Raw genomic sequence first — 17,075 nt, forward strand, 5'->3', positions numbered from 1 at the left:
ATCTTTCTTCCGTTATGCTGCCTTTTCTGCAGAACTGAAGGGTTGGCTGCAGAGGACAGGCGGTTGACACGCTCTCTTATTAGAACCTGGAGGTCAGGCTTCATGGCGCCCCGGAACCCCCGAGGCCACAGCTGGAGCGAAGACGGCTCTTGCTGGGATCCATTAGCCTGGGCACACACGCATACATGTCCACACTCCACCAGATGTGCTTAAAACCGTCTATACAGTCTAAACTTCAGCGCTGACTGTGTCATTCACACATCATTTGACCCAAATGACGCAAATTCAGGATCCATTTTGAGATTCTTGTGATCAGGTGCAGAGCCCTGAGGTCCTCGCTCCAGGCTCAAGACAAAGGGAGACTGTGACTTTAAGATCTGTGGACACATTCAACAAGCAGCTCAAGACTCTTAGACTTGCTTTTGTTTAGTTTTAGTGTCTTTTTTTAGTCTTGTTCTTTTTATAGTTTCAGCTTGATGTCCGCACGTCTCTTTTTCCATCTTTCCAGTTTGCTCTTCTGTGGAGCACTTTGTTACGTCAGCTCTGGACAGGGACTTTATAAAATACACATACATATTTTCTTACAAAACATTTGTGTACTGGACCACTTCCTACTAACGGTGGACGATATAATATATAATGATATATAATATAAAACTCCACTCCAAAGTTTACATTTGAAAACAGACATTTCAGCAGAAATGAGAGCGGTGTGGAGACGAGGACGGCTCAGAGTTCGAGAGTGAAGTGCAGAGCTGCAGATCAGTCATTTTCTTTTTAAGTACATTCAAGAGTAGCTTAACACTAAATGCACTTTTTTTTAACCACTTAATAACCCTATAAGTTCAATCAATTATTACGGGATAATCAGCTTTGAACACCTTCAGTATCCAGAGGTGTACAAATACTTTGTTACTTAAGTAGTTTTTCTCTGGATTAGTACTTTACTCGAGTATTTCAAGTAGTTGTAATTTTTTATTTTACTTTACTAAATTTCTAAGCCAAATAACAACTTTCTCCTTTCGATGCAAAGGAGCAGCAGCTGAACTCGGACTTCCTCACGGAGGACTGAGCTTCTCACCCCATCTCTAAGGGAGAAGCCAGACACCCTCTATAGAAAACCTATTTTGGCCCTTGTACCCGCGATCTACTTCTTTCGATCACGACCACAGGTGAGGGTAGGAACATGGTAGATTGACCCGTAGATCGAGATCTTTGCCTTCCAGCTCGGCTCTCTTAGCGTCACAACGGTGCGATGGAGCGAATGCAATACCGCAGCTGCTTCTTTTTTTTTTTGATTCTCCAGCCAATCTCCTGCTCCATTATCCTCTCACTCGCGAACAAGACCCCAATATACTTGAGCTTTTTCACTGGGGATAGGTACTTATTCCCAAGAATTCATCCTACAATGTAATCGCATACACCGCCACGATGTGACTGCATAAACAGATTTCCCACAACTTGAGTAGTTCCTGTTTCCCCATGGGGACATCTGAATGACATAATGTATTCCCTATCCCCTTATCCTAACCTTAACCATCACAACGACACGCCTAACTTTATAAACCCTAAACTGATCCTAACCTAAACATTAAAACCAAGTCTTGGCCCTCAAACAGCATCTCTGCCCGAGCTCAAATTTCCCCATCAGTTAGTGTGTATTCAGTTCAAGTCCCCACAGGGATATAAAAACATGCAACACACACTCACACGTATGAAGCACAAAGGGAAACAGACAGGAGTGATTTTGGCGGCCTCGCCTCTCCTGTGGTGCTGTCATATGTAGTGAGAGCTAACAGGACATTTCTGAAAAACACACACATAAACAGAGGGAGTGAGAACAGTCCATCTGTTACTTTCATTTTTCCCACAAAGGCAGCATGCAATTCAAAAAAACGGCAGATTACTGTTCCAAGAAAAAGACTGTGTGTGTGTGTTAAAAGTACAAATATTATTTAATTAATCCATTTTTTTAATAGAGTTGTGTGCAGCGTGTTGTTACACTTGGACAAATCATGTTATAATGAGAAAAGTTGGTTTTTATACCAGAACTATAAGATTTAGTGCTATAACAAGATAAAGGGATGTGTCACTATTAAAAGAAATGTTTCTAAATAAAACAATTAATCATTTGTTATCTACTAACAATAAGAAAACTTTTAAAACATCTACAACATGTAAAGATCTTGTCAAAAAGGAGAAAATGTCTCAATAATCTACAGTTTCATGACTCCATCTGCTGAGGATGGGATATTATGGAAAGCTCTAGAACAGCTACCGAATGGGTCTGGTGCTGAGATTGTTTTGTCAGCTGCTGCTTCCAACATCAAGAACGAAATTTGAACCTCAAATTGAGCACGCTTAATAGTTTTTGGAGTTTTAAACTATATTAAAGTTCCACATATTTGAATTAAGAGGCCTGAACCAGGTCAGAGTGAAACGAATATACAAAAGTATGTGGACAGCAGTTGTACTTGCACAGTAAATTGTTAAATAATGGTATTAATACTTTCACAGCAGTGTTTCCATCTCTGTGCCGAGTCGTTCTCCTTCAGCGGTGCCTCCTGTGTTCATAACTCATTCCTTTTGTCCAGCCTCGTTATCCTTTATTACCTCTGAGGATCACTTTACCGTCTGTGGGCAGTGTTTATTTCAGGGCTGAGAGGTTAGAGTTACTGGTTGCCAGTGTGCCAACAGTACTGGGAGTGGTTGTTTCCCAGTCAAGTGGGGTTGCAGTATCGTATTGTTGTGGGTGTCGGTTTCACCGCCCTGAGAATTATGTAACTTCCACTCTGAAGGCCTCACAGACTGACTGGAGATAAACTGCTGGTACCCAACACCACCTTGTACACAGTTAACTGGAGTTTATAGTAATTCAAACACCCAGAGAATAAAAAATAACAACCGGTTTTCACTCACAAGACGTCACACATGGACACTTGGTCAAGATCTTCACCGTCAGCTTGTGGCCTGCTGTGAAGCCCTTTAACATCATTGTTAAACAGAAAAGAGTAAGGAGGTGGATGGAAGGGTGGATCAGAAACCGGATTTTCATCCAGGAGAACAGTGTTCGTTTCCTTTGTAAAACAAAAAGTCAACGTTGATTCTTTTTAGTTAAGTGACGTAGCTATTTTAACCCAAAACTTCCATCTTTACTTGAACATAAACAAGCAGTTTTGGTGCCTAAACCAAACAAACCTGCGACATTTTACAACATAACCAATAGTTTTATTTTGAAAGTCTATATGTTCTTGCTAACTTGATTGCAGAGCCCTACACATACAAAAACACGCTAAAGGTTACCCAGGGCGTTTAAAAGGGATGCCAAGGGGTCTTGACCAAACATCCATATGTGACAAGTTGCGATGAGAACAGGTTGGACAAAATAATAGATATTATCATTTTAATATACACCATTCAGCTATAACATTATGACTACCTGCTGGTTCCCGTAGGAAAATTAGTTTGCAACACAATCACGTAGGCATTGCATTGTGATAACCAACAGACAGCTACAGATACAGACACCCCGCACCTTGCTACGGATTAGATTGGGCATCCTGCCTATTTGGCTATATATGTCTTACCTGTTTAAAAACTGAATTGCTTGAGGCACAAATGAAAATTTTGATTGATGTTTAGTAAATAGAGGGAGGCAGTATCATCGCCCAGATGGCAACAGTTCAAATGAAGAATAGCTTGTTCTGTGGATTACAGATGTTAAATAGTGCCTACTCTTTGGAGTTCAAAATGTCAAGTGGTACTGAAATAAAATTACAGAGGCACAAAAAAAAAAAAAGACTGTTGTCGCAGCGATAAAGGGATCTTTCAAACGGGCCGCTCAGGTAGAATCAAAAAGCTTTGAGTGGGAATTAGACCAGATGACATCCCAAATAACATTACAACCCTGGAACTGTCCGTGTTGATAAACCACTAAACAAATAAAATGATTAATTATTAACAGGAAATTAATTCTTATAATCGATTAATCGTTTACCACGAGTCATTCATGGAGCAGAAAAACATTCTGTGCCTCTGGCTTCTGTAATGTGAGGACTAGTTGCTCTGTTTTGCATCAGTGTAATCTGTATTTTGGGGGTTTTAACTATTGATCGGACTAAAACAAGTGATCTGAAGACGTCACCTTGGACTCAGAAAGAGAGCGCTGACGTTGTGAGTTTGTGCCGGGCCCCCTGGAGGCTGCAGGATCCCCAGCCAGCTGTTCAGGTCAGGTCTGCATCAGGATGAAGGTTTAGAGCGCCCAGTGATCCCGGGGGTGTTATGTAAGAGGTCGTCTCTCAGGTCTGACCTCTTTGGCCGGGTCCCTCACGCTCTGTTACACACACACAAGCATTTTCTGCACTTGTGAGGACCCTGACTGAAATAATGCATTCAAGTGATAAAAAAAATAGACAGCCCCTGCAGTTAGTGCACGGCTCAGTGCTCTGACAGACTGGGGGGGGGGGCATAGTGTGTTTTAGCCACACTGGATGCATAGATCTTTTTGATTACGGCCAGTTTGGTTGATTTCAACAATTATTAATGTGTCAAACACTTTGGTTTATGACCAAATACCTGCCGAGCAAATGACATTCCCATCAGCCTCAGCTGTACGCCGTGTTTATTGTTAATTACCTAATGTTAGCATGCTAAACTAAGTTGGTGAACATTATACGTGCTGAACATCAGCATGCTGACGTTAGCCTTTAGCTCAAAGCACTGCTGTGTCCAGCCTCACAGAGCTGCTTGCTAGCATTACTTCCAACTGAATCTCACTCTCAAGTCGTCAACGCACTGGCTAAAGCCCCGCAGCGTCATTTTTGAACGCTAAAGGTTGGTGTAGAATATTGAACAGAAAGGTCAGGAGTAAGGAGGTGGATGGTGTGGATGGTTGGTGCCAGAAACTTTCGTTTCCCATGTGAAACAAGTCAACATTGGCTTTTTTTTATTGAAGTTACTTAGGTTGCGTAAGTTACGGAAGTAACATTACTTAACTTATGTGAGAAAAGCCAAGTAAAAATGTTGTTATTATAAAGAGCTGGTATTCTGCTCATGTTCAGGTTCCTCATCTTATTTAGAGTTTGTACCAGAGCAGGTTTACATGGTTATTTTTTTGTCCTACTGCACATTGCTGCAGCTCCTCTTTTCAGCCTGTGTTGAAGGCTTCGTTTTAGCTATGGAGTGATACATCTTGTCTCTAAATGATCTTTGTTGGGAGTTGCACATGCTCAGTTCCTAGTTAAGGACTACTAGCCAATCAGAAGCAGAGAAGGGCGGGTCAGCAAGAAGCCGGTAAACGGCTCGGGTTCAGCCGTACGTGTTGCCGACCGGCTCGAGTTTCAGAGCGGCGAGTTATTAATCTGTATCCATAAAGTTTTAACTGAGCTCTGTCTCTACATCACAGGAACAACTTTATGTCCACTGACTGCCTGGAGGGTAGCTAGTGTTTGGAAGGGAGAGGAGAGCTGTGTGCTGCAGCTCGCCGTTTCTGAGGGCGTGTCGGAGTCGCCGCTCGGCGAGCGTTATATGATGCGCGTTTAGCTTTCATCAAAGGGAAGCGGCTGTTCAGAGCAGAGTTTTCTGTAGGAGATGAGAACTCCCTTTGGGCTGGACTTTGGGCTTTTTCACTTTGCAAACCTGTTACAGCACAAAAAAGAGATATAACTCAATAAAGAAGAGGGAAAAAGGCAAAAAGCAGAATACCACCTCTTTAAGCCAAACCATGATCTTAAACCAAACCTAGTAGTTTTGGTGCGAAAATCTAACCAAATTGCAATGTCTCACAACATTAACTACTAGTTTTATTTTGAAATTAGTAACAGGACGTTGCATAGTTATTATTGCTATCTTGACCAGGGAGCCCTACATGTGCAAAAACACTTGACTTTTGTATATTGTGTAGACTTGGGACAGCTGCTGGCACATTTTGTCTGTGTTTGTGATAAAGGGTATGCAGGTATTTAATTATTAAGTGTACATTCCTTGTATTAGTGCTCCTTTGTGTCCCTGCATGCATGGATAACACCCAACTAGACTTAAAATACATTTTAGGAAAGAAATAAACCTAGTGAGAATAAAAAAACCACTACGTTAACACTTTTATCTTTTAAAATATGTTCCATAATTTAGTGAATTCTCAGTAGGATCAGCAGGAATTAAAAACATCGGTCGTCCCTGTTTTAGTTTAGTGGTGCTGCTTTTCGAACGTTGGCGACCTTATCAAGGATAGAAACATGCTGAGCGGTGGCAGGTCCGGGCGAGTCCTGCTGGGTCCTGACTGTCCAGCCTGCTGATCCAGTGAAAGCAAAGAGCTTCATCACACTTATTCACCCTGACACAGAGAAGTCAAAATCACGACTTCAGCACCTTCAAAGATTTACGAGGTTAAGAAGCTTTGAGCGGGTTCTGAACGCACCACGCAGGCTGATCCTCTGCTGAGTAATCTGTTCACTTGTTGAGCTGTGATGAAGAAACGCTCCTCTTTTCTCCCTCACTTCCCTCCTTCATCCTCTCCCCTTCCTCTTTACTCTTTGGTAGGAAGTAAAAGTCGGAGCAGAGGAGAGTCGGGCTTTAAGGGCTCGGATCCAGCTGGCCGAGGCGGCTCAGAAGCAGGCGAGGGGCATGGAGATGGACTACGAGGAGGTGATCCACCTGCTGGAGGCCGAGATCGCTGAGCTGAAGACTCAGAGAGCGGAGCAGCCAGTGACGACCAATAAGGTGACCAACATGACTGGCTGGTGTCTTCAGTTCGTCAGAGATCATCAGACCTACATTTCTGCAGAAGTAGCTTAAGTTTGACAATTTGCAGGATGTTTTCAGCAGAAAAATAAGCTCTGTTTATACTTTCTGTGTGGAGTTTGCATGTTCTCCCCGTGTCTGCGTGGGTTCTCTCCGGGTGCTCGGGCTTCCTCCCACCGTCCAAAGACATGCGGCCCAGGTTGATTGGTGACCCTAAATTGTCCGGAGGTGTGAGTGTGATGTGTGGCCCTGCGATGGACTGGCGACCTGTCCAGGATGTACCCCGCCTTTCACCCGATGCCAGCTGGGATTGGTTCCAGCCCCCCGCGACCCTGTACGCAGGATAAGCGGTTGACGATGGATGGATGGAACTGCCTTTATCTAAATATAGTCAACAGACCAGTAACTGATTCATTCGGGCACTCCACTGATGCTTCTCATCTAAGATGGCATTTGAGTTTGTTTTCATCCAATGGATGGATGAAAACATGTCTGACATCTTTCTGTCAGATGGCCCTGCATGTTTTGACTGAGCTTCTGCAACAGACCCTCACTACGCCAACGCTCTGTGTTTGGTCTGATGCTAACAGATATTTGGTTTGTTTGCAGGATGAGGTTTCTGCAGTGTCCTTCCCAGTGATCTCCCTGATGATTTCCCAGAATCCCTCACTGGCTGTGTTGCCCCTGCACCCTCATCCTTCCCCTCCAGGTTTTGGTTTCTTCCTCCATCATCAGCCGTGAATCTGGGTCAGGTTATTTTTACAAAAGTCTGACAGCAGCCTGCAGCTCGGCACCGGCGGGCTACTGACGGCGAGCGGACGAGCTGAGCCGACGCTGCACGGTGTCAGCTTTAACACATCAGCAGAGAGGAAGAAGCCCCTCTCTGCTGCGTTGAGAATATTATCACACGTTGAAATGCTGACTCACGGAGAAATCCTCTGAGAGTCAATCTATTGTGTCCACACTCACAAGACATCATTTAACAGAAGTAATTTCCTCCAGCAAATATTTTATTTCTGCTCCTCAGCGTTTCCAGTACGTGACGGCTGAGGCTGCTCGTTACTTTACTCACATTATTTTCATCATCAGTTAAGCTGCCAATTATTTTCTGAATCAATTGTTTAGTCTAGAAACAAAAAGAGCCCAAAGTAAAAGAGCTTGTGTTGTTAATGGGACTTTCCTGTTGAAATAAAGGGTAAATAAAAACATTATAAATAAATCTGAGACTCTGAAACCAACATTTTCAGATGAATGATTAAACTGATCAATGAAATAGTCCCTTTTCAAATGCTGAGAGTCAGATTGATGCCACTCCTGTGTGGACAGTAAACATGAAGCTTCAGCCAGAAGCTGGTTAGCTTAGCTTAGCATAAAGACTGGAAACAATCGTTATGTCTCCTTTAAAGAAACCGTAGGGGTGGGAATCTCTGGGCACCTCACGATTCGATTCGATTACAATTCAGAGGGCTGCGATTCGAAAATTAAAATGATTATTGATGCATCTTGACGCATAACTTTTTCTATACAGGATCCCTGGATAATTACTAAGCTTTTAATTTGCACATTAAAATCCAAAAGAAACATCTCCTTATTAGCTTAAAAGGACTAGTTTACATCCTTAATTTACTTCATTAACCTCATCATGGTCCGTCATTTCATTAACAACCAGACTCCTCTGAAAACGGTCATATAAAGTTAATTATCAGGATATAGTCTACATGTATGTGTACAGGACAGAGCTGTATACCAGTTTACACATAGTTACAGTAACAGAACAATATAAAGTCATTCAGGATTTTAAGCCTTGGTAAAGAGCTGGGTTTTTAGTAGATCTTTGAAAGTGTCCAGACTCTGTGGGGATAAGATCCAGAGGATGGGGGCTGCAACGCTGAAGGCTCTGGAGTCTGGTGTGGGGTACAGAGAGCCCTTGTACAGGGCAGATGTTAGCTCGACACTTCTACGAATCTCCTTTTGCGTTCTATCAACATTATCAACATTATGTTATCAATTAACTTTTAATAATCGATTTTTAGACATTTGTTAATCGATTCATAATCTTCCACGTCCGCATCGTGATGCATCTGAGAATCGATTATTTCTCCCACCCCTAGTTCAGAGAAGCGTATTTCCTGAAATGTCAAACTGCTTTAATCAATTTCATTCAAAACATTTCATATTAAACTTAACATCTTACCAAGGTCAAAATCATCTCAGTCAGCCTGGAACATAAATAGCCAACTACTCCAGTATCCAGTCTTCCAGTTTTCAGTTTACTGAAATATTTACTTTACAGCAACGAGACAAAGAATCTGTCGCCTAACGTAAACCTCACTTCTTCTTTTTTAAAGTTGTGGCTGTCCTGCTCCATTTATCCAAATACCTGGAACTTGGGTTTAATCCTGAGCTCGCAGGTAATTCTAGGAGCTCGTCCCTGAGGTGGAAGATGGACTGCATGTATGGCGAGCTACAGTGCACGGTGCTGGCCTGACCAAGGATCAAACCACCAACCTTAGACTCCACCTCCTGCATCCTGAGCCACAGCAAACACGCCTCAATGCATGTTACGTTTACTCTTTAAGTTCCTGCAGAGCCACACGTCTATAAAGGCAGGGCAATCTAAAATTACAGAGAAGTAGAAATATGTTACATCTTGTTTGTCCTTTTTTCCCTGTCACGAGGAATGTTTGGTCGTTCAGTTGTATTTATCAGTCAATTCTTAAATTGTATTGTTAGATTAAAATGTTGGGAGCACAGGTGTGTTTTTAGGGGCTGATATTTTTTGACCAATCACAGGATTGCTGTGGGATGGGAGTCTTTCAAAAGTCATCACAAGACTGGGCGAGACAGGAAAAAAAGTCAACGAGTGAGACAGAAATCAAACGTCTGTTTTTCTCTACAAATATTCAGTTCTAACATGAATAAACATTTTCTGATTCTGTTGTCAGGAGCTGGACAGGACAGGAGCAGAAATCAGCCTGTAGTGCCTTCTTTTTAGCTGTTTTTGGTTTCCTGTCCACGCTAATGTAACTGTAAAACACAAAGGACAACTTTAACCAGAGAGGGAAGAAACACTGTGCTCTGACTGAACAAAATGTGTCCCTTGTTGTTCTGTCTTCATCCCAGGAGGAGACGGAGGAGCTGAAGAAGAGAGTGGCCGTCCTGGAGTGTCAACTACGGAAGAGCGAAGTGGCCAAAAGGGGCTTTGAGATGTCAACGGGAAAACTGCTGAGTTTTGTGGAGGTAAAGAGTCAAACCAGAGTTTTAAGGAGTCCTGAGTGTCTCCCAGCCCGATGTCTCCTCGTCCTCTGAGCCACAGAAACTATTAAAACCCATCCGTGAGACTCACTGCTAATGAGGAAATTACTGAGCCTTTTTAAATATAAAACTAAACGAATGTGAGGTGTTTGTAAAGATTTACATCTTCAGGAGGAACCAATGGGCTCGAGGCTGAGAGCCACAGACAGGAAGTGACTGAGAGATGGACTGACTGGTTGCTGGTTTGGGTCCAAACATGAGATTTGAATTAAACCAAACTTGTGATTTTTACTTAGACAAATATTTTTTGCCGGCACAGTGAGGATGGCGTTAACTAAAATGTGTGTTCTTGATTCATATCCGCATTACAAAAAGAATAAAGATACAGCAGACGTGAACTTTAAAGAACGTCTGACCTTCAGCTGAAGAGATACTTCACTTCCAGCAGGATTATAGTTCATGTAATAATCATCGCTGCAACAAAGAACAACACAGAAGTGGAACATATTTTGTTTGTGTGTCTGCAGAACGTTCAAGAGTTCCTGCTCGAAAGTCACGGACCAACGAAGAGCTACAGGTAGTTGGAGAGAGACTGTAATTCTGTGTTTGTTTGTGCTGCTTTATGTGAAAGTGTGTGACCGATCGTCTGAATCGTGTAATGAGAGATCCTGCAGAGGGCGGAGCTCTTTAGCCCAGTTTACACACTCTCAGTGGTCCCGCTTTCTTTCTTTGCCTCCTTCCGCACTTCCTCTGTCTTTGGGTCTTTCTGAAACCAGTCCCTCGCCACTTCCACTCTGACACGGAGTGAGCTCTGGTCGGAGTCACCCTCAGAGCCAAATCCAGCTCCCTAAACCGCGTAGACAACAATGGTGCTGACGCGGCATTGGAGGGTTTAAAAACCCACTACCACTCCGCTATCGTTGGTTTCGGATGGCGCTTAATGTGGCGGACCCTCCGCATGAATTCTCAAACGGAGTGGGAGTAGGTAGGGATGGGGAGGGAGCGGTTTCTGGAAGGCCCTTTTTATGCTTCCTCTCTGTGTTTCTATGCTTCCTTCCTTCCTTCCTTTCTATCTATGCTTTCTTCCCGACTTCCTGTCTTTCTATGTTTCCTCCTTTATTCTTCCTACCTTCTGTCTTTGATTCAGTCTATGCTTCCCCTTTCTGTCTTTCCTTCATTCCTTTCTGTTTTGATGAGAAACCTGCGGATACAAGGATTTTTCTTGACAAAGATCCATCTGTGCTTTAGTCTTTGTGTACCTAAAAACACGTTAGCAGTAACAATCGTTTACTTCTTCTTCTGTTACATTTTTAAAGTAGGATTTTTACTTTACCGCCGTATAAAAACAGGGTCTGCCTGCGATGTGGCCTCCTCTCCTTATCTATCGAGTTATTGGTGCCTTCCTGCCAGTTGTGTAAGTCAGGTTCTGTAAACCAGGTCAAGCGGTCATGTTGCGAAGTCACCCAGCACCTGCTGCCTGCTTTCCTTTTTATTTCACACCAGGTCAGTGGGACACCTGGACTCGTCTTTCATAACCGCAAGACCCCCCGTCGTTTTTTCTTTTTATTCCGTCTGTTCATCTGTTTCTAGGCCACTCGTAAGAGGAAATGTAGGCTGGCTGTCCAGGCGTTCATTGAGGGAAGCATGCATGAGGCGATGCACTTTGTTATAATAAATGTCTCTGTGCTGCTCATTCATTCCCAGTTAATGACTTTTTTGATCCCTCTAAGTATCACTCTCATTAAAGCCATTAGTCTTCCTGACTTCAGTGCTGTAATAAAGAAACTATCCCTCAGGAGACAAGGAGCAGCACATTTCACTGTGTTGGTAATATGTTTAGGAGCTGTGAGACCGGTAGCTTCCAGAAACAAATAATAAAACAGAAAGCTGCGTTCATGCTGTCTGTGTTTGGGATGACCTCGGTGTTGGCTGATGGGGTGAAGTGAGCGCTGTCAGAGTGAATAACAGCTGCAACCATGGTGACGTGGACACTTCAGCAGATTTACAAAGTGTTATTAGCTCTCTCGATCATTCAAAAAACTGGAGGTGTGAGCTAATTCATCAGGCAGTAACCCACATTAACAAGCGGCCTCATGAGTGTTATTAAAAGCTGTTGGTGCAGAGATCGTTTGCTCGCTCCTCCAAACCACTGAGCCAGCAGGAGAGGCTCACCTCAACAGGTGCTAATCTGTGTTTCATCAACTCAGCGCACACCAGCCGTTATTTGAAGAGGCAAAGATTTGGCTTCATGTGTTCAGAAATAAAGATGCAAGAAAGTCAGGACAGTCCCTCACAAAAAACTAAAGCAGTCCCTCCAGGATCTCACAGCATTGTTTGTGACTATGCGGCAGCTTTTCAAAGAAATTGCAATGTTGTGCTGTTTTGCGGTGTTTTTTGTGATGAAATTGTAAAAATAAGTGCAAACTGCAAATGTAGACGTGATGTTTTTACCTTTAGAATTGTAGTTGAATCATTAAACACCCCCTCCAGGACTTGGCGGGCCTGACCCTGACCCTAACCCTTACAGCTGACCGGGATAAAGCAGCCTGTGTCTCAGTGTCTCGTCTGACGTCCTCCATGTGTTTCTGCCATTCTCTCTGTATGTTTTGGGGCAGCAAAGTGTTTGTCAGTAGACGATTTCCTTTATGTTCGACCGCGATACTGCACGTTCTGCAGAACAGTTTCCACCCTTTGGTGAAGAAGATCTGGATACTGGTCTTCACGGCCCTTTGCTGTTTATTGCTGTAGGTAAATGTGACACGTTTTGCAGGAAACGGAGATGATGGGTCACATTTGTGGAAAAGTTGCATTGATTGTTTTTGCAAGTTGCGCTGTATTTACGGGGATTTGTTTAATTTGTGTTAATAATTCCCGGAGGGACTGTTTATTTGGCAAAAACTTGTGACTGGTAAAAATGAGTAATTGTGAACCCCTCTAGGCCGCATCCACGAAGGCCTGTGATCATGTGGGTCCCTAGACTCTCCCGGGAACCTCCTGTTTGTGGTGGTCGTCGTTTCTCACTGCTGACTCGTCCTTCTGTCTTTTTACAGCTCCGGAGACGTTAAAGTCGGCGCGTCGCCTCAAGGCCTCCCTTCTCGCTACAAGAAGAGTCCCTGGACTTCGGCCACGCTCGTTCAGGAGGCGAAGGAGCTCACTAGGACTGTCAGAGCCATCCTGGAGGTCGACTGTAAGTGATGTCAGCTCCCTCTGCTCGCCTCCACGCATGCAGGTCTGCATGTCTTCCTCCTCCTCTCTGTTTCTGTGCCGCCCTGCATGCGACTCCCTCCGGATGAAGCTGGAACCAAACAGATCCTGCCAACTTGCTGTTGTGAGTAACTGTCCTCCCCGTTTCAGTGCTGACCTTCTAGAGGAGCCGACTGTAGGAGAACCGAGTCAGCAAGGCTCTGAAACGTCGGCAGGAACTCAACGGCCAACCGTGAACCCGAACACTCTCCTCCCTGACAACTCCTCATCTCCTGCTAGCAATGGACTCATGTCTTAACTCTGCATGAAATGTTTTGTTTCTGTCAAGCTGCACATTTATCACAGCACATTCTCAGAACAGTCAGTACCCACTGAGCAGCGGCTTCACTCCAGAGTTTTAACCTGAATACCATGGAAAAGAAATGCAGTCTTTGTACAAGCTCAAATGAGTAATTTGCTGTAGATTTTTTAGTAGATAGTTGTGACTTAAACTGCAGTTTGTCTTGACAATAACCAGTTCATCTTTTAAGAGACTTGCAATACGGTTCTACAGGTTAATATTCTAGAAGGAGACCATTGTAGAGTTGATGGACTGTGTGAACATTTAGTAATTTTGCCAATAGGTCACCTTATTAAATATGTAATGAGAGTAATGGCACCAAAATTGCTAATAGTTAAGATGTCTGTGAAGGTTCTCAGGCATCCAGCTCATAGTTATCTAAGGAAGGTTAAAATCGAGGGCAGCTTCACTTAGTTGAAGATACTAGAAGCATCTTGGCATCTTCACCTGAGGCCAGAAGTGGACAATTCAGTGCTACCCTTTCATCACTCCCCAGGAAACCAAACAAGGTGAGGATACCAACGATCGTCATTCAGACTTGGACTCAGGTGACTCTAACAGCAGCCAGGAGCACTAATGAATCAGCAGTATCTTATCGATGCTCTTGGCAAACAACCGCACAGAGGTTAAATAGCTGACTTTCCCTACTAGTCAGTCAGGACTGAAGGAATCTCTTGGATGAGGGACGAAACATCTTCTTGTATCTTCAACGTCCAGTCCAGTTGCCCTTGATTTTAACCATCCTTGGATAATAGTTAACAAACATACTATTATATAGCAAACAGCCTCCACAGTTCTGACCTTTGAGAAAGCCAAAAGAGCTGGAGAGTCAAAAATGGAGGACGCTGTCATGGTGTGGCCTTTGACAGCTTTGAAACAGGAGTCGATAGGATGAATCCATCTGTGTGAACCCATCGTCTCTCGTGCGATCTAGCCAAGGAGCTAACTAGCTAGCTAAGGAAGCTATTGTGACTGACAGCATCTACCTGCAGTAGTCACTACATCACCAGCCCTCTGGAACCACATATTTCTCCAAGGTGTGCAGAGTTTCCCAGCCACTTTCTGGTGTTACCAGGGGTTCAGGCTGCTGCTTGGCCAAGACATTTTGGCAACTTGTCAAAAAAACTATTTTACATTTAAGAGTTTAATGATTTTATATGCCATGTTTTCAGCTTGTTCTGTTGCCCCCAAGTGACCAAAAAAGTCAGTAAACTTTAAGTTCTTACAAGACTAATGCAGAGTGAGCTACTCGAAGTGGCTAAAAGTGTTAGCACTCATCAGAATCACAGTCTGTTTACACCGGCATTAAAATGCGTCTCATATCCACATTGTACCTGGATTTGATTTTTACCTGATTACGTTTACACCTGGTTTTAATATGCATCTTCAGTGTCCACATTAAGATCGGATCGAGTTCCGATCCCGGTCCAGCTCAAACAACTGCACGTCACGTCCTCCTCTCGTTTGCTCTATAACTACAGACTGTAAAATAACTCTGCTTCCCACCGTGATTTGTTTTCCTCCATGGATTATACACCATAGTCGCAGCAAGTACTGTTCCAATTCAGAAGTCTGCTTCCAGCCAAGTACAGTCAAATACCCGGATGTGTTCTCGCTCCGCCCGCTTTACCGATCCTGCGTTGGTGGTGACTTGTGTGGACTTCGCATAGTCAAGTATCCCAGAATGCAAAATCACAACTGTAAGTTATAATGCTGCTGTTCATGGGTCATGGAATACAGTTTTAAGAGTTTTTATGTGGGAATATAGTTGTTTGAACTCCAAATCTTGGCTGTTGGCTTACGCGTCCGGCTGTTCCAATTTGCTGAATGACTGACTGTGTGCTCCCGTTCCTCAGAAATTGTACTCCCGAGCCGAACTTGCCAAGTCCGAGCTTTAAAGTAAAGAAGTCCGAACTTGGCGAACTCTGTGTTGAGAAACAGCTCATGTTTTCCGCTCGAGATAACAGCTCAGCCAGAAAATGAATTTCCACCTGGCATTGTTTCCTTACTTCCTTTCTTTACTTCTTACATTTGATACTAGTTTTTAAAAGCAGGTACTTATGTACTTTGACTCAAGTAGAAATTTAAGTTGAAGTAATATTTTGCAAAGATTTCTGTACTTTTACTAAAGTACAGGATTTTTCAGGATTTGACTGTTTATTTATAAGACTTTAGATATACGTACGTATTTTGGCTCGTGTAGTTGTTGTATGCTGTTAGGCCTAGTCCACACGGACACGGGTATTTTTATAACCGGAGTTATTTGTTTAAAAAAAAATGTACATGAAATCCCAAACATGCTGTCAAGCACTGCCAAGAGCACGGAGTTTCTTAAAATCCTCACGTATTAAAAAATGTTTGGTTTCAGTGCCCTGATACTGCGTTTCTGTGTGGACGAACGGCCGAAACCGCACAGAAAAAGTCATGGTTTTTAAAATACCTGTAGACAGGGCCTTAGACAACACATTTGCATTTCCACTTGTCTTCACCGTGGTCACCCTGACCACCTCCGGAGGTGGTTTTACCGATCAGATCACAATTGGGCCACAGTGCTTCTTGGGTACATTTACATCTGTACTTTAATGTGGTTAAACATTATCCCATTAAAATCCAAAATGCATTTTAAAGCCGGCTGTAAACAGCTTCAGAGATAGTGCCAAAACACTCATCAGATCAGAGAAAGTGAGCAACGGTCATAACTCCCAAAACGTTGGTGTAGTCCTTTAAATTGTATCCAACCTCTGTCTCTGTAACAGTAAAACCTTCATTTAACAAGTAACATCAAACACTATGATCCTTTAATGTCACAGTATCACTTATTTTCTGTAGCTGCCAGCCACTTAATCCAGTCAGACAATAACTCACCGTAGCTTCCTGTAATCTAATCGATGTGTAGCTTTGTGTTTGAGTGGCTGAATGCTCGTGTTTGTGCAGTAGATTAGCCAGCAAACCACAGCCTAGAAGCATCATCAAACAAACCCGCAAACCTCCCTCGCCTACAAACACGAGGACAGGAAGGGTGAAGGCACGTGGTGAAGGAGCCGCCACATTCATATTGGAACACAGCCATCGTGGTCTGATACCAGCAAGGATTAAAGGACAGTTCAAGCCTGATCGGACGTTTTTTTTCATGTTTGGAGTGATTTGCTGTTTGTCCTTTACCTTTTTCTGAGTAAATATTCTGAAACAAACTACACAGCTCGAGTTCTTCTTTGTAAAGAGGACAATCTGAAGCTCCGAATGTTATATATAATATCGTTACAGATTCTGGATTATTTCACAGCTTCTGAAACAGTCTTGATTTGGGAAGTCTGTTAGATCAACAGTGGTTGATAGAACTGAATAAAAACAGTTTTACCAAACTGTTTGTTTGAGAAGCAAAGACTAGCAAAAGCATCAGGTTTCTGTTGATTTGGGCCACTGTTCGAGTTGTCATCCAAACCCAGAGCACAAAGTTAACACTGTGAAACAGATCATTTTATTTTATTTGTTTTATCAAAAGCATTGCCGTTAGGCTGACTCAGAGAGCTTAGACGTC

General features: G+C 43.2%; 1 protein-coding gene across 1 annotated transcript in view; it reads left to right on the plus strand.

The window, feature by feature from the left end:
* Positions 1-16,728, plus strand: part of stxbp4 (syntaxin binding protein 4) — a 64,051-nt gene extending 47,323 nt beyond the window's left edge. The window contains exons 18-22 of the mRNA XM_046068870.1: positions 6,538-6,717; positions 9,862-9,978; positions 10,521-10,570; positions 13,044-13,180; positions 13,348-16,728. Coding sequence (XP_045924826.1) covers positions 6,538-6,717; positions 9,862-9,978; positions 10,521-10,570; positions 13,044-13,180; positions 13,348-13,361 — 498 coding nt within the window. The 3' untranslated portion in view covers positions 13,362-16,728. The remainder of the gene's footprint in view (positions 1-6,537; positions 6,718-9,861; positions 9,979-10,520; positions 10,571-13,043; positions 13,181-13,347) is intronic.
* The last annotated feature ends 347 nt before the right edge of the window (positions 16,729-17,075 follow it).

Source organism: Micropterus dolomieu, linkage group LG14 (assembly GCF_021292245.1).
Source record: "Micropterus dolomieu isolate WLL.071019.BEF.003 ecotype Adirondacks linkage group LG14, ASM2129224v1, whole genome shotgun sequence".
Taxonomy (NCBI): Eukaryota; Metazoa; Chordata; class Actinopteri; order Centrarchiformes; family Centrarchidae; genus Micropterus; species Micropterus dolomieu.